The 27325-nt window shown below is 37.8% G+C and overlaps 1 protein-coding gene and 1 pseudogene across 4 annotated transcripts in view; both read left to right on the top strand.

The window, feature by feature from the left end:
- Nucleotides 1-27325, top strand: part of DHX57 (DExH-box helicase 57) — a 176037-nt gene that overhangs the window by 125744 nt on the left and 22968 nt on the right. For 3 of the 4 annotated variants that reach the window (XM_077134030.1, XM_077134031.1, XM_077134029.1), the window contains one exon: nt 24894-25010. The exons of the other annotated variant lie outside the window; for it this stretch is intronic. In XM_077134030.1, the coding sequence (XP_076990145.1) occupies nt 24894-25010 (117 nt within the window). The remainder of the gene's footprint in view (nt 1-24893; nt 25011-27325) is intronic. 4 annotated transcript variants of the gene reach the window in all.
- LOC143660725 (MOB kinase activator 1A-like) lies at nt 217-2789 on the top strand (annotated as a pseudogene).

Genomic DNA, 27325 nt, shown 5'->3' with positions numbered 1-27325 from the left:
AAAACTGAAAAAATAAAATCAGGATCTGGGTAGCTGGACCTGGTGTCTTTCACTGGCTCGCACCGGCTCCACCCCGCTTGGCCCTGGCTCTGGGCAGCGGCAGCGGCAGCCTGGGCTGGGGCTGACCACAGCCCGTTGCCTGTTCATTCTGGCCGAGGCCCTGAATCCCGGCCGTGGTGCGGGCCTGTGGGCCGCTGCCCTTCGCCTGAGGACCAAAGATGAGCGTCCTCTTCAGCAGCGGCTCTTCTAAAACAGTCAAACCAAAGAACACCCCTGAAGGGTCTCATCAGTATGAACTCTTAAAACATGCAGGAGCACTCTAGGAAGGGAAATCTGAGACAAGCTGTTATATTGCCAGAGAGAGAGGATCTTAATGAATGGATCGCTGATAACACTAGATCAACATGTTATATGGAACTGTTACAGAATTCTGCACTGAAGCAAGCTGTCCAGTCATGTCTGCAGGTCCACAATATGGGTATCATCGGGCAGATGGTATTAATATTAAAAGCCAATCAGATAAAGACTGAGATGGTATAATTTAGGAATGCCTAGAGTATATAATGATAGTGACTAAATGTACAGATTTAAAAAATGTTTTTGCACGAGGAAGAACTAAGGAATGTCAATACTGCAGGGTGTTGAAGTAGATGGTAATTAATATTTTAAAATTTCAACTTATGTGTGAAACTAAAGCAAAAAATGTTTATTTGGTACAAAACTTATATTTTGACTAGTGCATTTCCTAATATAACTTATGTACAGCTTAATTGAACACCATAAGTACTTGGAACCCTTGAGTAGGACATGAGATTTTGTTGGTTTGTCCAGAGTGATGCCCTGATAAATCCCAAGGTGATTTGAACAGTGAATAAAAAAGTATTTACAAAGTCCCCTTTGGGGAATGATGAGAACAGGGGAAAATTGAGCTTCCCCAAGTTGAATTCTTGATATTCTCACAAGCAGTGTAGGCAATGAAAGCTATAGGCTGAGCCCCCAGTTTTGGGGGTCGTTCATATGAAACTTAACCCCACAAAGGATAGGTCAAGCCTACTTAAAATTAGGCCTAAGAGTCACCCCCAAGAGAACCTCTTTTGTACTCAGATGTGGCCTCTCTCTCCAGCCATCACAACAAGCAAACTCATCACCCTCCCCCTGTCTGCGTGGGACATGACTCTCAGGGGTGTGGACCTTCCTAGCAACGTGGGACAGAAATCCTAGAATGAACTGAGATTCAGCATCAAGGGATTGAGAAAACTTTCTGTACCAAAAGGGGGAAGAGTGAAATGAGACAAAGTGTCAATGGCTGAGAGATTCCAAACAGAGTCGAGAGGTTATCCTGGAGGTTATTCTTACGCATTAAATAGATATCAACTTGTTAGTCAAGATGTAGTGGAGAGGCTGGAGGGAACTGCCTGAAAATGTGGAACTGTGTTCCAGTAGCCGTGTTGCTTGAAAATGATTGTATATAGTGATAGAGCTTTCATAGTATGACTGTGTGATTGTGAAAACCTTGTGTCTGATGCTCCTTTTATCTACCTTATCAACAGATGAGTAAAACATGTGGAGTAAAGATGAATAATAGGGGGAACGAATGTTAAAATAAATTTAGAGTGAAATGCTGGTGATTGTTAGGGGAGGGGTGGGGGGTAATGGTATGTATGAATTTTTTTCTGTTTTCTTTTTATTTCTTTTTCTGAATAGATGCAAATGTTCCAAGAAATGAACGTGATGATGAATATGCAACTATGTGATGATATTGTGAATTACTGATTATATATGTAGAGTGGAATGATCAAAAGTTACGAATGTTTGCGTTTGTTTGATGTTTTTGGTACTTAAAAATTTTTTTTAATTAATTAAAAAAAAAAGCCTATCAGATGTTCTGCTCCAAAATACATTGACTATTGGATGACTTGGGTTCAGGATCAGCGTGATGATGAAATTCTTTTTCCTTCTAGATTGGTGTCCCATTTCCCAAAAGCTTTATGTCTGTGGCAAAGACTATTCTAAAGCGTCTGTTCAGGGTTCATGCTCATATTTATCCCCAGCATGTTGATTCTGTGAGGCAGCTGCAAGAGGAGACCACCTCAGTACCCCTTTAAGCATTTATTTTCTCTGTTCAGGAGTTGAACTGATTGATAGGTGTGAGTTGGCACCTCTTCAGGAATTAATTGAGAAGCTTGGATCAAAAAACAAATAAATGTTTCTTCTGAAACTTCATTCCCTCATGCTTTGACTACTGCTAGAGCTGTCTTTTTGCTATTATAGACTAGTAATGCGAGTGTAAAGACAACAGGCACCCATTGTCTATGTCTACAGATAAAATTGTCCCAGAGGTAGGTTGGTCTCATAGCTTTTTTTTTACTTATTCCTCCCATTTTTGTCTTCTTTAAACACACATGTATTAAAGAATAGGAAGCGCACACCCAACCTATGACCTTCAGGGCGTAGCCCAGTCTGAACCCCTGTGTGACCATGCCTGCAACTGTCCCAGAGGCTCTCTTGGTTGTAATATGTAGTCACTGACCTAGAATTTATTAGTGTACCTATTATCCTTTTGCTGAAGAAAATGATCGAGTCTGTTTCATGACAGTTTAATGGATCTTAAGAATTTTCACCTGTAATTTATTAACAAGCTTCCAAAACAAATTTCTAACACGGTTAAATCACTTTTATTCCACTTGTTTTACAAATAGAAAAGGCATTTTTAAGTTTCCTTAACATTTAGAACACTTTGTATCACTTTGGATAACCTTTTAGTTTCAACTTTGTATGCTAGTTTTTATAGATAAGAATATATATTTGTGTGTATATTTTTATTGCATTTTATTGCTAGATGAGGATTTAAACCCATTATTGCAGTTTAAATCCTCATATAGCATATGGGATCAATCAAAGTTATATCGAAAGTGATTTTTATTTTTTAATCTTTATTTGGGATTTATTACTTTTTACCTGTCTAAATTGTTAGGAGCCTATGTGTGTATCAAGAATAATTTTTTTAAGGCTTCTAAGGATGATCCTGTTGATTTTTATTCTTAAATGCTTCATTCAAATTAATTTTAACGTGTAGTTTTGATCTAAGAAAAAGAAAACTTCCAAACAATTATGACAGACTTAGGTCTCAAAGCCACTATTTTGATTCATGTTGATTTTCAGAGGCCTTGAACTCTGGTTAGAGAAATGGAAGAAAGTATTCAGAGTACTTGAATTATTTTGTTTTGAGTTTCCTTAAAAAAACTTTTATATGTTTTTATTGTGACTTGAGACTTAGTTAAGAGTAATGTAGAAATGCGCACTTTATCCCAATAAGGATAACTTAAGGAAAACTGCAATAAAAACCATGAAAGTGTGCACATTTTATAACACAGCTAAAGGTTGGGTATGCGCTTCCTATTCTTTAATACGTGTGTGTTTAAAGAAGACAAAAATGGGAGGAATAAGTAAAAAAAAAATTTGTTCTGTTAATTAATATTAAACAAATGGATTGAGTCCCTTTGGGTTTTTAATCTTATTTTAATTGTTTTTGTATCAAAACTTGAATTTCTTTTATATATTTTGGGATAAAACATATTTCCCTTTAATGAAGAAAGCATCTATTTATAATTTGGTTTTTAGGACTTGGTAAACTCTAGCTGGCTGTTATAAATGTACTGGACAAAAAAAAAGAATGTATTGAGGCACAGTAAGTATACTGGAAGAGTTGCCAAAATGGCAAAACTTCAGTTTCATCAGCTTTCTGTTTTGGCAGAGTACTTACTATCATCTTGATGGGTTTTTTAAATTTATTATTCACTAGACTATAAAGGAAATAATTGTTTAGAAATTCCATTTTTAATAACTCAGTTTCAATAAATTCTTAATTATTTACAGAATTTTAAAGGAAATAAAACTTTTCATTTAATTTAGGCTGAAACCATACATCATTGTTTGAGGAATTAGAATGGGATGATCACTTATGATAAAGGAGAAAAGTCCTATGAGAAATTTTCCATATACGGTGACTTAAGTTTATACAAAGGTCCCCTTCAACCTCTCTTTATGTTTATGCTGATCACTTTTTTTTAAGGCTGCAAGGAATGAACTTATGTTTCTCAGCTAGGGTGGTACTTTCATCCTCATTTCTAATATTTTAAGTATTAACAAAAGGGGGAATCTCACTTTTTTCCCCATTTATTTTTGGTGATAGGAATCCTCCTCTCATGACTAGCCCCATAATGAAACAAAAATGGCCACATACTAGAATAGTAATAAAGGCAACTTGCTATAAATTAAAAGTTGGTCATTTGTGTTTTTTTTTTTCAAATAAATACATTATTACCATATATTCTTAACCAACAATGCACTTAAATGCTAATGTTAGTATTATTTGTTTCCATTCAAAGCCAGGGATGGAGGGAAAGAGGAGGCTTGGAGGAAGGGGCAAGAATGGAAGAGGTGGGTGCCTTCCTGAGTTGACTAGAGAGTCAACAACCAATAAGAGTTGGAAGAAATCAGTGCCTCTGGGGCTCTCACTTTTCATTTATCTCTCTGTGCTGTCCCCGCCCCACCCCTTGTTCTGCAACACTTACTCCCCTCAGCAGAAGCCCTCTCCTCTCAGTGTCTGTGGTCTCTGCTCCCCATACCTACTTACAGTCACAGGGTGGAGAGTGTTCACTAAATTATGCAGTTAATGCTGTGGTGCTTTAATTTTCAGGTCTTTCTTTTTTTAATCTTGGAAAATGATGTGCTGATTTTTGTTTGAATATTAAAATTTCCTTTTACCACAATTTTTGTATTGACAGCTAAGCGTATCTTTTATTCCTCCTTCAGAGTGTGACTAAATTGATTTTACAAGACTGTCCTCTAACAGAAGTATTTCATCCTAAGCTTGTAGAGCCCTGGCTCATATACCTTCTTACTTGAGAAATACAAATGTCTTCACCATAACTTTGATAACAACAAAGGGAAAGTTTTTCTAGTGGTGCAGAGGTAAGAACAATCCTGGTGATGATTTTAATTTTTTCAGATACTGTTGAGGTTTCTTGTTGGCCTTCTCTCTGAGCAGTGAGGTTTTATAGGTACTGGAAGTGGGGCTTCTGAAATATAATGTCGTCACCTTGTAAAGCATACACAAACCAGGCCCAAAGAGTGTAACTCCTAGAAATTTGTTTCTGAGCAGCCCCAGTCCTGGTGCTGGTGCTGTCCCTGCTTTGTGAAAGGTGGCAGTCTCCTGTCAGCCTGGACACCAGTCATTGAGCACCTTCTACAGAGACATTATTTCTTCTTGACATGCAGGTCAGTGAGTGGGTTGGATTGTTACTATTAGAGAATTCTGGCAAAGAAGGAAAGTAGCAGTCCTTTTCAGTCTTCCTGTGCTTTACTTTAGATTTTTATATTTCAGATTATAAAAAACTTGACTGTTGTAGTCTTGATATTACATGTAGCAGTAATTTATTGAAACAACTGCATTGAAATTCATTCAAGTTTTCTGTCATTATCAGATTCTATTCTAAACAAGTATTCTGTAAATCCAAATGGATTATACAAGTGTGTTATAGACTTTTTATAGAGCAACATTTTGTTTATAAAATAGTTTGCATAAAAGTTATTTTGTTCCAGTTAGACTGTAATTACAGTGTGGGCCATTAGGAAGACACAGAAAGAACGGACTGTAGTCACCCCAAGCATACGCTATTTGGTTTTTATTTTTTTCACATTTCCTCTAGCTTGTTTTTCTCTGTTCATCTTTAAACAGTTTTATTCACACACTGTACAGTCCAACCTAAGTGTATAGACATGCCTTCACCACCATACTGTATCTGAAGACATTTCCTTTTCTTCCACAAAGAATCTATACCCCTTTCCCAATCCCCCGACCTGTTGACATTTAGTTTTGGCATAATACCTTTGTTACATTTGGTGGAAGCATATTACAATGTTACTGTTGACTATAGACCCTACTTACATTGATTGTACTTTTTCTCATATACCATCTATTTTCAACACCCTGCAATACTGACATTCCTTAGCTCTTCCTCATGCAGAAATACTTTTTAATTTGTACATATAATCGTTATCATTGTATACTCTAGGCATTCCTAAATTATACCATCTCAGACTTTATCCTCTGTCTTTCCATCTGGCTTCGTAGTCACATTCACATTCAGCTTCATTCAATGTACTTAAATTTTTGTGCCACATTTAGGTAGTATTGTGCTATCCATTTCTGAATTTTTACAATCAGTCCTATTGCACAGTCTGTATTCCTTTAGCACCAGTTGCCCAATCTCTATCCTGTTTCTGTCTCCTGATAAACTGTGTTCTGAACTTCAATTCTCCAAGTTCTCTCATTAATGTTAGATCACATTAGTGAGACCATACAGTATTTGTCTTTTTGTTTCAACATAATGTCCTCAAGGTCCATCCATGTTGTTACATGCTTCATGACTTTATTCTGTCTTATAGCTGTGTAATATTCCATCATGTGTGTATATCACAGCTTGTTTAGCCACTCATCCATTGATGGACATTTGGGCCGTTTCCATCTCTTGGCATTTGTGAATAATAGTACTATCTGTTCTTTGACATTCAGTTCAACTTATTTTATACCTCTAGCATAGGTTCTGTGTAACTGATCAGACTTTTTTAGATCTCATTTTTCTTTATCTTCCCCTGTCTATATGGAGCTTTTTTTTTTTTTTTTTTTTTTGAGGAGGGTCTTCTCAGCTATACACCCCAGTCAGGACTGGACTGGCCCACATCTCAGGAGGAAAGAGTCGCCAGCATCAGTTTTCCCTCAGGGTGAGACCCAGCAGGTTGTCAGACTTTCCTGTGAAGCCTCTAGACTGTATTTTTCCTGTCCTGCCCAGCCTGTGGTGCTTGTCTGCCCACGGCTTCCCACCAGCATAAAGTGATGTGGTGCCTTTAATTTCAGCCAGTCCAGCTTGTCTGGATTGGTGTACACTGTGTGTCTGGTCACTGATGTAGACCTAACAGTTGTTCTGTACTGTTCCTGGCTATTTACTAGCTGCTCTGGAGGACGAACTAAATTCCACACCTCACTAAGCCGCCATCTTGCCCTGCCTCTCCACTATTTGTTTTTGTTTTCATTTGTTTTTTTTTCTTTTTAATTATTTTATTTTATTTTTTTAAATACCAAAAAACACCTAACGAATGCAAGCATTCCTATTTTGATCATTCCATTCTAAATATATAATTGGTAATTCACAGTATCACATAGTTGCATATTGTGATTCACCATCATGATGATTTCTTGGAAAATTTGCATCTATTCAAGAAAAGAAATAAAACGAAAACAGAAAAAAAATGTATACATACCATACCCCTTACCCCTCCCTTTCATTGATCACTAGTATTTCAAAATAAATTTATTTATTTATTTTTTTAAATAAATTTATTTTAACATTTGTTCCCCTATTATTTATTTTGATTCCATATGTTCTACTCGTCTGTTGACAAGGTAGATAAAAGGAGCATCAGACACAAGGTTTTCACAATCACACAGTCACATTGTGAAAGCTATAACATTATACAAACATCTTCAAGAAGCATGGCTACTGGAATACAGCTCTGTAGTTTCAGGCAGTTCCCTCCAGCCTCTCCACTACATTTTGACTAACAAGGTGATATCTATTTAATGCGTAAAAATAACCTCCAGGATAACCTCTGGACTCTGTTTGGAATCTCTCAGCCATTGATGCTTTGCCTCATTTCACTCTTCCCCCTTTTCATCAAGGAGATTTTCTCAATCCCTTGATGCTGACTCTCAGCTCATTCTAGGATTTCTGTCCCACGTTGCCAGGAAGTTCCACACCCCTGGGAGTCATGTCCCACGTAGACAGGGGGAGGGTGGTGAGTTTGCTCGTTTGTTGGCTGGAGAGAGAGGCCACATCTGAGCAACAGAAGAGGCTCTCTTGGGGGTGACTCTTAGGCCTAATTTTAAGTAGGCTTGACCTATCCCTTGTGGGGTTAAGTTTCATGTGAACAAACCCCAAGGCTGGGGGCTCAGCCTATAGCTTTGGTTGTCCACACTGCTTGTGAGAATATCAAGAATTCAACTTGGGGAAGTTGAATTTCTCCCCGTTCTCACCATTCCCGGAAGGGGGCTTTGCAAATACTTTTCCACTCACTGATTGAATCATTCTGGGATTCATTGGGGCATCACTCTGGGCAAACCAACAAAATCTCATGTCCTACCTGAGATTCCAAGTACTTATGGTGTTCAATCAAACTATCTACATAAGTTATATTAGGAAATGGAATGCACTAGTCAAAATATAAATTTTGTACCACATAAACATTTTTTGCTTTAGTCTTACACATAAGGTGACATTCATCCTATTGCTTTTATTTTCCACACTGCTTGTGAGAATATCAAGAGTTCAACTTGGGGAAGTTGAATTTTCCCCCGTTCTTAACCATTTTCCAAAGTGGACTTTGCAAATACTTTTTTATTCACTGTTCAAATCACTCTGGGATTTATCAGGACATCATTCTGGACAAACCAACAAAATCTCATGCCCTACTCAATGTTCCATGCACTTATGGTGTTCAATTAAGCTGTCCACATAAGTTATATTAGGAAATGCACTAGTCAAAATATAAATTTTGTACCAATAAACATTTTTTGCTTTAGTCTCACACATAAGTTGAAATTTTAAAATATTAACTACCATCTATTTCAGTACCCTGCAGTAATGACATTCCTTTGTTCTTCCTCAAGCAAAAACATTGTTTAAGTTTGTACATTTAGTCACTATCATTATACACTCTAGGCATTCCTAGATTATACCATCTCAGTCTTTATTGTCTGTCTTTCTTTCTGATTTCATTTATGCCCCAGCCCTCCTCCCCCTATCATTCTCACATGCAGCTTCATTCAGGGTTTAACATAATTACATTACATTACATTAGGTAGTATTGTGCTGTCCATTTCTGAGTTTTTACATTCAGTCCTGTTGCATGGTCTGTATCCCTTCAGCTCCTATTACCCAGTATCTTACCCTATTTCTATCTGCTGATGGTCTCGGTTACCAATGAAATTCTCCAAGTTTATTCACTAATGTCAGTTCGTATCAGTGAGACTGTACAGTATTTGTCCTTTTTTTCTGGCCAGTCTCACTCAGCATAATGTTCTTAAGGTCCATCCATGTTGTTACATAGTTCATAACTTTATTCTGTCTTACAATTGCATAATATTCCATCGTATATATATACCACTACTTGTTTAACTACTCGTCTATTGATGGACATTTTGGCTGTTTCCATCTCTTGGCAATGGTAAATAATGCTGCTGTAAACATTGGTGTGCAAATATCCATTTGTGTCCTTGCCCTCATGTCCTCTGATTCGATGCCTAGCAGTGGTATTGCCGGGTAATATGACAATTCTATATTTAGCTTTTTGAGGAATCGCCAAACTGCCTTCCATAGCAGTTGTACCATTTGACATTCCCACCAACAGTGGATAAGTTGCCTCTTTCTCTACATTCTCTCCAGCACTTGTCATTTTCTGTTTTATTGATAATGGCCATTCTGGTGGGTGTAAGATGATATCTCATTGTGGTTTTGATTTGCATTTCTCTAATAGCCAGGGAAGTTGAACATCTCTTCATGTACCTTTTGGCCATTAGTATTTCCTCTTCTGAGAAGTATCTGTTCAAGTTTTTTGTGCATTTTGTAATTAGGTTGGCTGTCTTTTTGTTGTTGAGTTGAACAATCTCTTTATAAATTCTGAATACTAGACCTTTATCTGATACGTTGTTTCCAAATATTGTCTCCCATTGTGTAAGCTGTCTTTTTACTTTCTTGATGAAGTTCTTTGATGCTCAAAAGTATTTGATTTTGAAGAGTTTTTATTTCTTTCTTTCTTTCTTCAATGCTCTTGCTTTGGGTGTAAGGTCTAGAAAACCACCTCCAAGTAGAAGATTTATAAGATATTTCCCTACATTTTCTTCTAACGGTTTTATGGTCTTAGATCTAATGTTTGGGTCTTTGATCCATTTTGAGTTAATTTTTGTATAGGGTATGAGATATGGGTTCTCTTTCATTCTTTTGCATATGGATATCCAGTTCTCTAGGCACCATTTGTTGAAGAGACTGTTCTGTCCCAGGTGAGTTGGCTTGACTGCCTTATCAAAAATCAGTTGTCCATAGATGAGAGGGTCTATATCTGAACATTGTATTCAATTCTATTGGTCAATATATCTATCTTTATGCCAGTACCATGCTGTTTTGATTCATTTGTTTTTTAAAGCAATTTTATTGAGACAAATTCTTATCCATACAATCCATCTAAAATACACAGTCAGTGTCTTCTAGTAAATTCAAAGTTGTGCATTCATCAGCACAATCAATTCTAGAACATTTTCACCCTCAAAAGAGTTAGCTATGTTATATAGTTCCATGTTTCATCCTCTGGCTTTCGTTCTAATGACATACGTAACCCTAAGCGTAATTGCACCCACATCTCATTGCTGTTAATTGTATTCACTATAACGTGCCAACATTTCCTCCATCTATTTCCAAACATCCGCAATCAACCTTAATACATATTCTGCACATGTTAAGCATCAACTCCCCATTCGCTACCCTCATTTTAACTTCTGGTGACCTGTGTTCCAGATATTAACACCATTAGTTTGCTAGTATTCAGCTCATATTAGTGAGGTCATGCAATACTTGTCCTTTTGTGTCTGATTATTCTCACCAAAGAATGTTGATCCATGTAGTCATGTTCTTGACTTCATTTCTTCTTGCAGTTGTATATTCTGTCATATGTATATACCATAATTTGTTAATCCATTCATCGCTTGATCACACCTGGGCTGTTTCCATCTTTTGGCAATTGTAAGTAATATCACTGTGAACAACAGTGTGCAAATATCTGTTCATGTCTCTGCTTTCATTTCTTCTGAGTATTTTCCTATAGTGGGATTGATGGATCCATATGGTATTTCTAAACTTAACTTCCTGAGGAACCATGAAACTCTTCCACAGTGACTATACTGTTCTCCATTCCCACTAACAATGAATAGGTGTTCCTGTTTGTCTACATCTTCTCCAACACTTGCAGTTTACTGGTTTTTTAATAGTGGTCATTCTTCTAGGTGTAAAATGATATCTCATTGTAGTTTTAATTTGCATTTCCCTAATAGCACATGATGTTGAACATCTTTCAATGTTTTTTCTGGTCATTTGTATAGCCTGTCTGGAGAAATGTCTATTCATATATTTTGCTCACTTTTCAATTGGTTGTTCGTTTTTTTATCGAGTTGTAGGGTCTCTTCATATATCTTGGAGATTAAATCCTTACTGGGGGGCCACGGTGCCTCAGCAGGCAAGAATACTTGCTTGCCATGCCAGAAGACCCAGGTCTGATTCCTGGTGCCTGCCCATGTAAATCCTTATTGGGTATGTGGTTTCAAAATATTTTCTCCCATTTTAGTAAGCTGCTTTCTCACACTTTTAACAAAGTCCTTTGAAACCATTCCTAGATTTCGTATTCTTTTAGTTGCTATTATAAGTGGAGTTTTTTCCTGATTTCCTTCTTTAGATTGCTTGTTACTAGTGTATAGAAGTGCAACTGATTTTTGAGTATTAATCTTGTAGTCTCTGAATTCAGTTATAGGGTCTTGTCACTTTGTTATAGATTTTTCAGAACTTTCTATTTATTTGATCATGTCATCTGCAAATAGTGAAAGTTTTACTTTTTCCTTTCTGATTTTGATACCTTTTATTTCTTTTCTTAACTTTTTTTTTGTCTAATTGCTTCAGCTAGAACTTCTAGCACAATGTTGAATAACAGTGGTGACAGTGGTTATTCTTGTCTTAATAAGAAAGCTTTCAGTCTTTCACCACTGAATATAATATTAGCTGTGAGATTTTCATATATTCCCTTTAGCAAGTTGAGAACATTTCCTTCTGTTCCTATCTTTTGAAGTGTTTTTATCAAGAAAGGATGCTGGATTTTGTCAAATGCCTTTTCTGTATCAATCGAGATGATCATGTGGTTCTTTTCCTTCAATTTGTTAATAATATTGTGTTACATTAATTAATTTTCTTGTGTTGAACCACCCTTGCATACCTGGGATAAAACCCACTTGATCATGGTGTACAATTATTTTAATGTGTATTTCAATTTTTTAAATTAATTAATTAAACATAAACAAACATTCTTATCACATGATCATTCCATTCTTGATATATAATCAATAACTCACAGTATCATCACATAGTTATATATTCATCATCCTGATCATTTCTTAAAAAATTTGCATCAATTCAGAAAGAGAAATAAAAAGACAACAGAAAAAAATTCATACATACCATTCCCCTTACCCCTCTCTTTCATTTATCACTAGCATTTCAATCTACTAAATTTATTTTAATATTTGTTCCCCTGTTCTAGTTTGCTAGCTGCCAGAATGCAATACCAGAGATGGAATGGCTTTTAACAAGAGGTAATTTAATGAGTTGCTAGTTTATAGTTCTAAGGCCGAGAAAATGTCCCAATTAAAACAAGTCTATAGAAATGTCCAATCAAAGGCATTCAGGGAAAGATACCTTGGTTCAAGAAGGCTGATGAAGTTCAGGGTTTCTCTCAAGTGAAAAGGCACATGGCGAACACAGTCAGGGCTTCTCTCTCGGCTGGAAGGGCACGTGGCGAATACTGCATCATCTGCTAGCTTTCTCTCCTGGCTTCTGGCTTCATGAAGCTCCCCGGGAGGCATTTTCCTTCTTCATCTCCAAGGGTCGCTGGCTGGTGGACTCTCTGCTTCGTAGTGTTGCTCTTTCTGAATCTCTCTGAATCTCCAAAATGTTTCCTCTTTTATAGGACTCCAGTAAACCAATCAAGATCCACCCAAATGGGTGGAGACATGTCATCCCCTAATCCAGTTTAACAACCACTCTTGACTAAATCACATCACCCAGGGAGATGATCTCATTACAGTTTCAAACATGCAGTATTGAATAGAGATTATTCTACCTTTATGAAATGGGATTTATAGTAACACATGGCTTTTCTTAGGGGGCATACTTCCTTTCAAACCAGCACATCCCCCTATTATTTATTTATTTTTGATCCATATGTTTTACTCATCTGTCCATACCCTAGATAAAAGGAGCATCAGACACAGGGTTTTCACACTCACACAGTCACATTGTGAAAGCTATATCATTATACAGTCATCTTCAAGAAACATAGCTACTGGGACATAGCTCTACAGTTTCAGGCACTTCCCTCCAACCTCTCCATTACACCTTAACTGAAAAGGTGATATCTATATAATGTGTAAGAATAACCTCCAGGATAACCTCTCGACTCTGTTTGGAATCTTTCAGCCATTGACACTTTATTTTGTCTCATTTCTCTCTTCCCCCTTTTGGTCGAGAAGATTTTCTCAATCCCTTGATGCTGAGTCCCAGCTCATTCTAGGATTTCTGTCCTTGTTGCCAGGAAGGTTTACACTGGGAGTCATGTCCCACATAGGGAGGGGGAGGGCAGTGAGTTTACTTGTCATGTTGGCTGAGAGAGAGAGGCCACATCTGAGCAACAGAAGAGGTTCTCTGGGGGGTGACTCTTAGGCCTGATTTTAAGTAGGCTTAACCTGTCCTTTGCAGGGTTAAGTTTCATATGAACAAACCCCACGATTGAGGACTCAGCCTATTGCTTTGATTGTCCCCCCTGCTAGTGAGAATATCAAGAGTTCAACTTGGGGTAGTTGAGTTTCCCCCCTTCTTGCCATTCCCCCAAGGGGACTTTGCAAATACTTTTATATTCACTGTTCAAATCACTCTGGGATTTATCGGAACATCACTCTAGACAAACCAACAAAATCTCATGCCCTACTCAAGGTTCCATGTACTTATGGTGTTCAATTAAGCTGTCCACATAAGTTATATTAGGAAATGCACTAGTCAAAATATAAATTTTGTACCAAATAAACATTTTTTGCTTTAGCCTCACACATAAGTTAAAGTTTTAAAATATTAATTACCATCTATTTTCAACACCCTGCAGTAATGACATTCCTTTGTTCTTCCTCATGCGAAAACATTTTTAAATTTGTACATTTAGTCACTATCATTATACACTCTAGGCATTCCTAGATTATACCATCCTAGTCTTTATCATCTATCTTTCCTTCTGATTTCATTTGTGTCCCCAGGCCTCCTCCTACTATCCTTCTCACATCGGCGTCATTCAGTGTTCTAACATTATTGTATTACAGTTAAGTAGTATTGTGCTATCCATTTCTGAATTTTTACAATCAGTCCTGTTGCACAATCTGTATCCCTTCAGTTCCAATTACCCAATATCTATCCTATTTCTATCTCCTAATGGTCTCTGTTCCCAACTGAAATTCTTCAAGTTCATTCACTGATGTCAGTTCATATCATTGAGACCATACAGTATTTATCCTTTTGTTTGTGGCTAATCTCACTCAGCATAATGTCCTTAAGGTCCATCCATGTTGTTACATACTTCATAACTTTATTCTGTCTTGCAGCGGCATAATATTCCATCGTATTATATAGTGCAGATTGTTTAGCCACTTATCTATTGATGGACATTTTGATTGTTTGCATCTCTTGGCAAGTGTTTCAGTTTTATTTGCAAGTATTTCGTTGAGAATTTTTGCATCTATATTCATCAGAGAAGATTGATCTGTAATTTTCCTTTCTTGTCATATCTTTATCTGATTTTGATATTAGGATGATGTTGGCTTCATACAGTGGGTTAGGTAGCATTCCCTCCTTTTCAGTTTTTTTGGAAAAGTCTGAGCAAGATTGGTATTACTTCTTCTTGGAATGTTTGGTGGAATTCTCCTCTGAAATCATCTGGTCCTGGGCTTTTCTTTGTTGGGAGGTTTTTGATGACTGTTTCAATCTCTTTAGTTGTGACTGGTTTGTTGACATCTTTTGTTTCTTTTGCAGTCCGTGTAGGTTGTTCATGTGTTTCTAGAAAATTGTCCATTTCATCTAAGTTGTCTAGTCTGTTGGCATACAGTTGTTCATAGTATCTTATTATGATCTTGTGTGTTTCTGTGGAATCAATAGTAATATCAGCTCTCTCATTTCTGATTTTATTCATTTGCATCTTCTCTCTTTTTTTCTTTGTCAGCCTAGCTAAGGGATTATCAATTAGTTGATCTTAAAGAACCAACTTTTGGTTTTGATCCTCCGTATTGTTTTTTGTTGTTGTTGTTCTCAATTTCATTTCTGCTCTAATCTTTGTATGTCTTTCTTTCTGCTTGCTTTGGGATTAGTTTGCTGTCCTTTTTCTAATTCCTCCAGGTATGCTAATAGATCTTTGATTTTAGTTCTTTTTTTTCTTTTTTAGTGTAGGTGTTTAGAGCTATAAATTTCTCTCTCAGCACTGCCTTTGCTCTATCCCATAAGTTTTGCTATTTTGTATTCTAACGTTTTCATTTGTCTTGAGATCATTTCTCTTGCAATGTCTGCTTTGACGCACTGATTGTTTAAGAACATATGATTGTTTGACCTTCATAAATTTGGCCAGTTTCCAAGCCTCCACCTACTGTTGATTTCCAGCTTTCCTTCCATTATGATCAGAGAAATTGCTTTATATAATTTCAGTCTTTTAAAATTTATTACTACTAGTTTTGTGACCCAGTGTGTCTGTCCTGAAGAATGAGCCATCAGCATGTGAAAAAATATATATATTCTGTTGTTTGGGGTATATTGTTCTGTATATGTCTGTTGGGTCTATTTTATTTATCATATTATTCAAGTTTCTGTTTCCTTATTGATTCTCTGTCTAGATGTTCTTTTGCTTTTTTTTTCTTTTTCTTTTTTTTTTTTATTAACGGAAAAAAAGAAATTAACCCAACATTTAGAAATCATACCATTCTACATATGTAATCAGTAATTCTTAACATCATCACATAGATGCATGATCATCGTTTCTTAGTACATTTGCATCGGTTTAGAGGAACTAGCAACACAACAGAAAAAGATATAGAATGTTAATATAGAGAAAAGAAATAAAAGTAATAATAATAGTTAAAAAAACAAAAAACAAAAAACAAAAAAAACCTATAGCTCAGATGCAGCTTCATTCAGTGTTTTAACATGATTACTTTACACTTAGGTATTATTGTGCTGTCCATTTTTGAGTTTTTGTATCTAGTCCTGTTGCACAGTCTGTATCCCTTCAGCTCCAATTACCCATTATCTTACCCTGTTTCTAACTCCTGCTGGACTCTGTTACCAATGACATATTCCAAGTTTATTCTCGAATGTCCGTTCACATCAGTGGAACCATACAGTATTTGTCCTTTAGTTTTTGGCTGGACTCACTCAGCATAATGTTCTCTAGGTCCATCCATGTTATTACATGCTTCATAAGTTTATCTTGTCTTAAAGCTGCATAATATTCCATCGTATGTATATACCACAGTTTGTTTAGCCATTCTTCTGTTGATGGACATTGTGGCTGTTTCCATCTCTTTGCAATTGTAAATAACGCTGCTATAAACATTGGTGTGCAAATGTCCGTTTGTGTCTTTGCCCTTAAGTCCTTTGAGTAGATACCTAGCAATGGTATTGCTGGGTCGTATGGCAATTCTATATTCAGCTTTTTGAGGAACCGCCAAACTGCCTTCCACAGTGGTTGCACCATTTGACATTCCCACCAACAGTGGATAAGTGTGCCTCTTTCTCCGCATCCTCTCCAGCACTTGTCATTTTCTGTTTTGTTGATAATGGCCATTCTGGTGGGTGTGAGATGATATCTCATTGTGGTTTTGATTTGCATTTCTCTAATGGCCAGGGACATTGAGCATCTCTTCATGTGCCTCTTGGCCATTTGTATTTCCTCTTCTGGTAGGTATCTGTTCAAGTCTTTTTCCCATTTTGTAATTGGGTTGGCTGTCTTTTTGTTGTTGAGTTGAACAATCTCTTTATAAATTCTGGATACTAGACCTTTATCTGATGTGTCATTTCCAAATGTTATCTCCCATTGTGTAGGCTGTCTTTCTACTTTCTTGATGAAGTTCTTTGATGCACAAAAGTGTTTAATTTTGAGGAGCTCCCATTTATTTATTTCCTTCTTCAGTGCTCTTGCTTTAGGTTTAAGGTCCATAAAACTGCCTCCAATTGTAAGTTTCATAAGATATCTCCCTACATTTTCCTCTAACTGTTTTATGGTCTTAGACCTAATGTTGAGATCTTTGATCCGTTTTGAGTTAACTTTTGTATAAGGTGTGAGATATGGGTCTTCTTTCATTCTTTTGCATATGGATATCCAGTTCTCTAGGCACCATTTATTGAAGAGACTGTTCTGTCCCAGGTGAGTTGGCTTGACTGCCTTATCAAAGATCAAATGTCCATAGATGAGAGGGTCTATATCTGAGCACTCTATTCGATTCCATTGGTCGATATATCTATCTTTATGCCAATACCATGCTGTTTTGACCACTGTGGCTTCATATTATGCCTTAAAGTCCGGCAGCGCAAGACCTCCAGCTTCGTTTTTTTTCCTCAAGATGTTTTTAGCAATTCGGGGCACCCTGCCCTTCCAGATAAATTTGCTTATTGGTGTTTCTATTTCTGAAAAATAAGTTGTTGGGATTTTGATTGGTATTGCATTGAATCTGTAGATCAATTTAGATAGGATTGACATCTTAATTATATTTAGTCTTCCAATCCATGAACACGGTATGCCCTTCCATCTATTTAGGTCTTCTGTGATTTCTTTTAGCAGTTTTTTGTAGTTTTCTTTATGTAGGTTTTATGTCTCTTTAGTTAAATTTATTCCTAGGTATTTTATTCTTTTAGTTACGATTGTAAATGGAATTCGTTTCTTGATTTCCCCCTCTGCTTGTTCATTACTAGTGTATAGAAATGCTACAGATTTTTGAATGTTGATCTTGTAACCTGCTACTTTGCTGTACTCATTTATTAGCTCTAGTAGTTTTGTTGTGGATTTTTCCAGGTTTTCGACGTATAGTATCATATCGTCTGCAAACAGTGATAGTTTTACTTCTTCCTTTCCAATTTTGATGCCTTGTATTTCTTTTTCTTGTCTAATTGCTCTGGCTAGAACCTCCAACACAATGTTGAATAATAGTGGTGATAGTGGACATCCTTGTCTTGTTCCTGATCTTAGGGGGAAAGTTTTCAATTTTTCCCCATTGAGGATGATATTAGCTGTGGGTTTTTCATATATTCCCTCTATCATTTTAAGGAAGTTCCCTTGTATTCCTATCCTTTGAAGTGTTTTCAACAGGAAAGGATGTTGAATCTTGTCAAATGCCTTCTCTGCATCAATTGAGATGATCATGTGATTTTTCTGCTTTGATTTGTTGATATGGTGTATTACATTAATTGATTTTCTTATGTTGAACCATCCTTGCATACCTGGGATGAATCCTACTTGGTCGTGATGTATAATTCTTTTAATGTGTTGTTGGATACGATTTGCTAGAATTTTATTGAGGATTTTTGCATCTATATTCATTAGAGAGATTGGTCTGTAGTTTTCTTTTTTTGTAATATCTTTGCCTGGTTTTGGTATGAGGGTGATGTTGGCTTCATAGAATGAATTAGGTAGTTTTCCCTCCACTTCGATTTTTTTGAAGAGTTTGAGGAGAGTTGGTACTAATTCTTTCTGGAATGTTTGATAGAATTCACATGTAAAGCCGTCTGGTCCTGGACTTTTCTTTTTAGGAAGCTTTTGAATGACTAATTCAATTTCTTTACTTGTGATTGGTTTGTTGAGGTCATCTATGTCTTCTTGAGTCAAAGTTGGTTGTTCATGTCTTTCCAGGAACTCGTCCATTTCATCTAAATTGTTGTATTTATTAGCGTAAAGTTGTTCATAGTATCCTGTTATTACCTCCTTTATTTCTGTGAGGTCAGTAGTTTTGTCTCCTCTTCCATTTCTGATCTTATTTATTTGCATCCTCTCTCTTCTTTTTTTTGTCAATCTTGCTAAGGGCCCACCAATCTTATTGATTTTCTCATAGAACCAACTTCTGGCCTTATTGATTTTCTCTATTGTTTTCATGTTTTCAATTTCATTTATTTCTGCTCTAATCTTTGTTATTTCTTTCCTTTTGCTTGCTTTGGGATTAGTTTGCTGTTCTTTCTCCATTTCTTCCAAGTGGACAGTTAATTCCTGCATTTTTGCCTTTTCTTCTTTTCTGATATAGGCATTTAGGGCAATAAATTTCCCTCTTAGCACTGCCTTTGCTGCGTCCCATAAGTTTTGATATGTTGTGTTTTCATTTCATTCGCCTCGAGGTATTTGCTAATTTCTCTAGCAATTTCTTCTTTGACCCAGTTGTTGTTTAGGAGTGTGTTGTTGAGCCTCCACGTATTTGTGAATTTTCTGGCACTCCGCCTATTATTGATTTCCAACTTCATTCCTTTATGATCCGAGAAAGTGTTGTGTATGATTTCAATCTTTTTAAATTTGTTAAGACTTGCTTTGTGACCCAGCATATGGTCTATCTTTGAGAATGATCCATGAGCACTTGAGAAAAAGGTGTATCCTGCTGTTGTGGGATGGAATGTCCTATAAATGTCTGTTAAGTCTAGCTCATTTATAGTAATATTCAGATTCTCTATTTCTTTATTGATCCTCTGTCTAGATGTTCTGTCCATTGATGAGAGTGGTGAATTGAAGTCTCCAAGTATATGAGTCTATTTCCCTTTTCAGTGTTTGCAGTGTATTCCTCACGTATTTTGGGGCATTCTGGTTCGGTGCGTAAATATTTATGATTGTTATGTCTTCTTGTTTAATTGTTCCTTTTATTAGTATATAGTGTCCTTCTTTGTCTCTTTTCACTGTTTTACATTTGAAGTCTAATTTGTTGGATAGTAGTATAGCCACTCCTGCTCTTTTCTGGTTGTTATTTGCATGAAATATCTTTTCCCAACCTTTCACTTTCAACCTATGTTTATCTTTGGGTCTAAGATGTGTTTCCTGTAGACAGCATATAGAAGGATCCTGTTTTTTAATCCATTCTGCCAATCTATGTCTTTTGATTGGGGAATTCAGTCCATTGACATTTAGTGTTATTACTGTTTGGATAATATTTTCCTCTAACATTTTGCCTTTTGTATTATATATATCATATCTGATTTTCCTTCTTTCTACACTCTTCTCCATACCTCTCTCTTCTGTCTTTTCATATCTGACTCTAGTGCTCCCTTTAGTATTTCTTGCAGAGCTGGTCTCTTGGTCACAAATTCTCTCAATGACTTTTTGTCTGAGAATGTTTTAATTTCTCCCTCATTTTTGAAGCACAATTTTGCTGGATATAGGAGTCTTGGTTGGCAGTTTTTCTCTTTTAGTAATTTAAATATATCATCCCACTGTCTTCTAGCTTCCATGGTTTCTGCTGAGAAATCTACACATAGTCTTATTGGGTTTCCCTTGTATGTGACAGATTGTTTTTCTCTTGCTGCTTTCAAGATCCTCTCTTTCTCTGTGACCTCTGACATTCTAACTAGTAAGTGTCTTGGAGAATGCCTATTTGGGTCTAATCTCTTTGGGGTGCGCTGTACTTCTTGTATCTGTAATTTTAGGTCTTTCATAAGAGTTGGGAAATTTTCAGTGATAATTTCTTCCATTAGTTTTTCTCCTCCTTTTCCCTTCTCTTCTCCTTCTGGGACACCCACAACACGTATATTTGTGCGGTTCATATTGTCCTTGAGTTCCCTGATACCCTGTTCAAATTTTTCCATTCTTTTCCCGATAGTTTCTGTTTCTTTTTGGAATTCAGATGTTCCATCCTCCAAATCACTAATTCTATCTTCTGTCTCTTTAAATCTATCATTGTAGGTATCCATTGTTTTTTCCATCTTTTCTACTTTATCCTTCACTTCCATAAGTTATGTGATTTGTTTTTTCAGTTTTTCTATTTCTTCTTTTTGTTCAGACCATGTCTTCTTCATGTCCTCCCTCAATTTATCGATTTCATTTTTGAAGAGATTTTCCATTTCTGTTTGTATATTCAGCATTAGTTGTCTCAGCTCTTGTATCTCATTTGAGCTATTGGTTTGTTCCTTTGACTGGGCCATATTTTCAATTTTCTGAGTGTGATCCGTTATCTTCTGCTAGCGTCCGGGCATTTAGTCAGATTTCCCTGGGTGTTGGACCCAACAGGTTGAAAGATTTTCCTGTGAAATCTCTGGGTTCTGTTTTTCTTACCCTGCCCAGTAGGTGGCGCTCGTGGCACACGTTTGTCTGTGGGTTCCACCAATAAAAGGTGCTGTGGGTCCTTTAACTTTGGAAAACTCTCGCCGTGGCGGAGGTTAGCCAGCCGAAGCGGCTTGGAAGGGTTCCAGCTGACCCGGGGGTCCAGACGCGGGGAGGGTCGCTGGCCGCCGCAGCCCGGGAGAGCGCCCGACTGAATTTCCTAGTCGGCCCGGGGCGCCAAGCGTGGCGGGAGGGTGCCAGCCGCCGCAGCCCGGGAGAGTGCACCGTTCCAGCCGGACCGGGGAGTCACGTGTTTGGAAGGGACCCCCCCCGGTCACCGTTCTCCGCGGTCTGGGGATTTCCGACCCAACTCTCTCAGTTGGTCCGGGGGGCCTCGCGTGGTGGGGGCGCCAGCCGCCGCGGCCCTAGGGGACCGCCTGCCCAATCAATTCTGCCAGCTGACCTGGGAAGGAGGAAGGGAGGGACTCTGGCCGCTTGCCGTCCCACCCGGGAAAGCCCGCGCCCCTCGGTGATCTTACCGGAGCTGGTTCTCCCAGACAGTCAGCCGTTCCAGGATGGGGTACGCTGTCCCTTTGACCTCCGTCGTGGCTCCGGGAGCTGCTCTGTATCGTGTCCACTCCCCCAGTAGCTGTTCTGGAGAAGGAAAGGTGAGGGTGGCAAGGCTGTCGAGGACGGTGGCGGAGGAGCAGGTGTAGGTGGAAGAGGGCACGGTGGTCATTGGAGAGCCGCCGGAGCAGGAGGAGAAAGGAAAGGATAAGATGGCGGATCTAGATGCTCTTTTGACATGAGTGTTGTATTGAAATCTCTATTACTGTAGCTATGTCTGCTTGTTCTACTTTTCCCTTCAGTTTTGCTAGTGGTTGCCTGATGTGTTTTGGGGCAGTATAGTTAGGTATATATATATCGGTAATTGTTTATTCTCGGTGGATTGCCCCTTTTATTATTATATAATGTTCTTCTTTTTCTCTTATAACGGCTTTGCATTTAAAGTCTGTTTTTTCTGATATTAGTATAGCTACCCCAACTTCTTTTTTTTTGGATACTTGTCTGTGTGAAATATTTTTTTCCAACTTTTCACTTTCAACCTATTTATCCTTGGGTCTGTGGTGAGTCTCTTGTAGACAACATATAGATGGTTCTTTTTTTTTTTTTATCCGTTCTGCCAGTCTGTGTTTTTTGACTGGGGAGTTTAATTTATTAACATTCAGTATATTACCATAAAAGCAATACTTACCTCACCTATTTTATCCTTTCACTTTTATATTCATATCTATTTTTGTTTCTCTGTATACCCTTCTAGTTATCTTTACTGGTACTCTTCATTTCTATACTCACCTCCAAACTCTCCTGCCCTTTTCTTTCAGTCTGCAGGACTCCCTTTAATAATTCTTTTAGGAATTTTTTCAGCTTCTGCTTATCTGTGAATATTTTAACCTTTCCCTCATTTTTGAGGGACAGTTTTGGTGGATTTAGAATTCTTGGCTGGCAGTTTTTCTCTTTAGTATTTGAATATCTCATATCATTGCTTTCTTGCCTCCATGGTTTCTGATGAGAAATTGGTCCATGGTATTATCAGCATCCCCTGTTTTTAAAGAATTGCTTTCCTCTTGCTGCTTTTAGAATTCTTTATCTTTGGCGTTTGCCATTCTGATTAGTATGTGTCTTGGAGTAGGTCTGTTAGGATTTTTTTCGGTTTGGAGTACGTTGCACTTCTTGGACATCAGTGCCTTTCATAAGAGTTGGAAAGTTCTTGGCCATTATTTTTTAAATACTCCTTCTGTCCCTTTTCCATTCTTTTCTCTTTCTGGTATACCCATGTTGCAAATGTTTATGTTCTTTGTGTTGTCACGCAGTTCCTTTTTTCTTTTCTGTTCTTTTGTCCATTCGATTCTGGAGATTCTGTCTTCTAGCTTGTCCTTTCTTCTGCCTCTTCAGATTTGATGTTGTGTGCCACTTGTGTATTTTAAATTTCCTCTTTTGTGCTTTTCACTCCCATAAGTTGTGGTATTTTTCTTTGCATGCTTTCAGATTCTTCTTTATGCTCACCCAGTGTCATCTTAATATCCTTTATCTCTTTAGACCTGACCTTGAATTGGTTTAGGAGATTTGTTTGAATATATTTGATTAGTTCCAGATTGTGCAACTCCTCTAATTTTTTATTTGCTCCTTTGGCTGGACCATATCTTCCTGTTTCTTAATATGGCTTTTATTTTTTGCTAATGTCTGGGCATCAGATTATCTTCAGATGTTTCCTCTGAAGGTAGGATTCTATTTCTTATCAATGCTTTTGTTATTGATTGTTTGTGTTAATACTCTTATTTGATACTTTGTTCATCAGTATTAGTCAGCTAGGGCTGGGCCAGGGACCCATGAAGGAGGCACACAGGGCCCTGTGGAAAGGCTCAGATAAAGATGCCCAAAAAGCCGTTAATTCTATTCCCCAAAGGTACGCTTTTCTGTCCTGCCCATTGTATGGACCTCTTTGCCCAAAAGCCTTTTAGATATCTTCTCAGAGATGCGCTTTCCTCACCTGCCAGCAGATGGCACTTTTTGGCAACCTGTTCCCCTCAGGCCTCAGAACCTCTTAGTGGTTGGCTCCAGGCAGTGACCTAGCAGCACCATGTACAGCCAAGCTATTGAGGCCACCAGTCCCTGTGGTCCAAATTCACCAGCCAAACACTAGAACAATGCTAGACCACGTCCCGCCCAGTTCTTGGGAGAGTGGCCCTTTGCTGCCCTTTTACTCTCCCTCTGCCATCCCACCCTGAATTGGCAACCCTGACACTTTCTGCCCAGAGAGTGGGGCATGGCACCAAGAGCCGGGCCGAGGGGGATTACTCATGACCTCTTACTGCAGCTTCTGTGCGCCCGCACTTTCCCAGGAGCTGCACAGCGCCCCACCACAGTCTCCAGAGCTCTAAAACCTTTGCTCCAGACAATTTTTAGACAATTTCTCCATGTTCCCTGGTTGTTTTTAGGGGAAAGAGGGGAGCCCATCCTCTCCCTAATCAGCCATCTTGGATCCTGCTATTTGTTTGTTTAAAAAGCTGAGGCTTATAGTAAAACCAAAGGCCTAGTATTTTTTGTGATCTCAGATGAGTTAGAAGGAAATTGTAGGCCCTCAACCTAAGGGTCTGTGGTTAGACTTCAGAGGGTTAGTGAACCCATTAAAATCATGTGTTGTGTTTTTCCAGAGGAGAGCCATAACTTTTGTCGTTTTTCTCAAAGAAACCTAAATCTTAAGAGTTACTGTTGTAAAGATGGTGGTGAAAGCTTGGTTTCTCTCCATTGATTTCCAGGGGTTGCTATTACCTGGACTTCCTTTTGATCTGACTTATGATTTGATTGAATCTGGAAAGAGTTTTTGAAATGTATTTGACTTGGGATGTTGTTTCCAGGACTTAGGCTGTCAATAAATGTATAAGTGAAGGAGGCAAAGGAGGGGTGATAGGGAAGAGAGTTAACTGTAGCCCATCTGGGCCTTTTCAGCAGGGGCCAGAGCTTGCTCTCTGGGTCACAGTATAAGCAAAAAATGCTTCTGGTGGGCCTATATTTCCTGAAAGAGTGATAAAGTTCATTTAGTATACTAAATGTGAATGTCCATATTATTAAATCAAGACACACACCTGGATCACAGGCATATTATCTTCAGTAAGATATAATTATCCTTCATAGTTTTATGCTTCTTTCAGGAGTTAGCAAATCAGTCATCAAAACATTGTCCATCATGGATTTTGAGAAGGTTAATCTTGAATTAATAGAGGCCTTATTAGAGTGGATTGTGGACGGAAAGCACACCTACCCTCCAGGTAATTGCCTCTTGTCTTCATTTACATGTGAGATGGCAGAGGGAAGGGCACTTACTTTTGAGGTAACGGATACTCTCCCAGCCTAGCTTGTGGAAGCCCCAACCTCACCCCTGTATCCCCAGCTGTGTGTAAAAGTTGTTTATTAGCTTTTCAGGAGGAAATTTTACCTTTTACCTTGAGGTTCACATAGTCTTTTTGCTCCCACCAAGCAAAAGGATATGTTAACGATACAAAGTCCAAAGGGAAGAAAGCTGAAGAGAAGGCCTGAATGATTCCCTTATTAAACAGTCAGTCTCTGGCAGAATGAGAGTCTGGTAAGAAGTGTTTGAATCATGGAAACTCTCTGCCCGTGGAGGCTGCATGGCAGTGTGGTTAAGGGAACAGGCTTCAGAGTCTGATGGTAAACCTCCCAGCTCTGCTACTCATGAATTCTGTAACCTTGGATAAAGTAATGATCTCTTCTGTGCTTCAGGGTCCTTGTTCAAAAAATGAGTAATAAATCCTCTTGCATAAAGCTAATTTGAGAATTAAAAGAAACCATAGGTAAAGCATATAGCACAGTGCTTAGCATACAGTTAAAGCCCAGTAAATGCCACACCTAATGATGATATATTTATCACCTCATTATTATTATTGTCACTGTTACTTCTACTGCTGCTTTAACCCAGAGAAGTTTCTGCTTTCCCCTTACTGCCTTCCTGTCCCAGTGATCTCTTAACCTCACTTGTGGCCCCTTATCCCCAGAATGTGATTCCCCAGATCTTCTCATAACTGAACATTTCACATCATGCAGGTTTTTTTGCTCAAATGCCACTTCTTCAGAGAGGTGTCCTCTGACTTCCCTCTCTGCTGTTGTCTCCCCACTTTATCATAATAAAGGTGAAGGACTGACAGTATCCTTCAGTGGAATGTAAGCTCCCTAAGAATAGGGATTTCTTGTACACCACTGTATTCCTCAGACCCTAAAACAACGCCTGGCATATTAAAGTAACAGTAAATATTTATTGCATGAATAAATAAAGGGTAGCCAACTTCAGGTGACCATTAAATGGAATAATAGAGTTTAAAATATCACATTACATGCTCATTACAACATACTTGAAGAGAAACAGGTCTTACTTTTCTGTTTTGCTTAGACTTTTATCATCGTGGTATTTCTAAAGAGACTAGCAAGCCACATAAAATTTTGAAGTGCCTTTGTTTCTCTTCTCTTGGCAAGTAGCCACTGTTGGCTAATCTATTACCACTAGACTGAATACCTTGTTTCATCCCAAGATACTGGGATGTCACTTAAAAAAATTTAAGCATAGCAGCCAAAAATAAATGTCAGAAATTTACTTGAATTCAAAGTAGAGTATATATAGTAATTTTACTATATTTGTGAATATCAAAGATATCCCCGACACAGGTGACCAAGCCACAAGGGCAGAGCAGATTAGATAGGCACATAAAAATAAAGACTTTTTCCCCCATCGTAGATTGTTTATCTCTCTCATGGCATTTGGGTAGATAGGAACATGGGTATGTAAAGGAAGGAGCATGGATCTGGTGTCAGAAACCCTAGGTTTGTGTTCAGGCTTCACTTTGAGTAACTCCATGACATGGCCAAGTTTCTGAGATTGCCATTGCCTCATGTACAAAGTAAGGATCCTAATAACCTTACTAACTGGTGGCCCTGGGGAGCAAACGGACTAATGTGTATGAATGTTCACTGTATATTATGAAGTGCTAAAAACAATCCTGAGTTATTTTTTGACCTTATTACTTCAGCATTCCATTTCCTTAATAATTTAGATTCCTTATTCATTTAGTGGAGAAAATAAAAACAGCAATAAATAATAGGTCATAAGTTCCTTGTGGGTAGATCTTTGTATTATCCAGGTACACCTAGCACAACCACCCAATAAATACCTGTGGGTTAAAGGAAGAGCTAGTGAAGACAGTATCAGTTTCCCCAGCTGAAAACAAAAGAAGGTGACTATTGCTGAGTGTCAGCTCCCTGACACAGAAATACACTATGATCAGTTATCACTGCTTATTTTCTTATAAATAAATGCATTTATTTATTATAAATAAAATGTAAAAGCCCATAAACTACCAATATGAAATGTTTAGTTAAGGGGCTGCCTCTTCAACATACATCTGAATTTAGATTATCAAGTTGGCCAATTATAATTTGTATTTCTCAATTGTATTAAGGCTTTTATGGAATTTATTTATTCATGGAGAGAAGAATCTTCCTGTCTTATAAGAACAGAAGGATAATACTTTCTATAGAAACGAAATTTCAGTGGCCAGTGCACTAAAGAAGTGTG

The sequence above is a fragment of the Tamandua tetradactyla genome, chromosome 17, assembly GCF_023851605.1.
Source record: "Tamandua tetradactyla isolate mTamTet1 chromosome 17, mTamTet1.pri, whole genome shotgun sequence".
Classification (NCBI taxonomy): Eukaryota; Metazoa; Chordata; class Mammalia; order Pilosa; family Myrmecophagidae; genus Tamandua; species Tamandua tetradactyla.
Note: the sequence above shows the minus strand (reverse complement) of the source record. Positions and strands in the feature narration are given on the sequence as shown.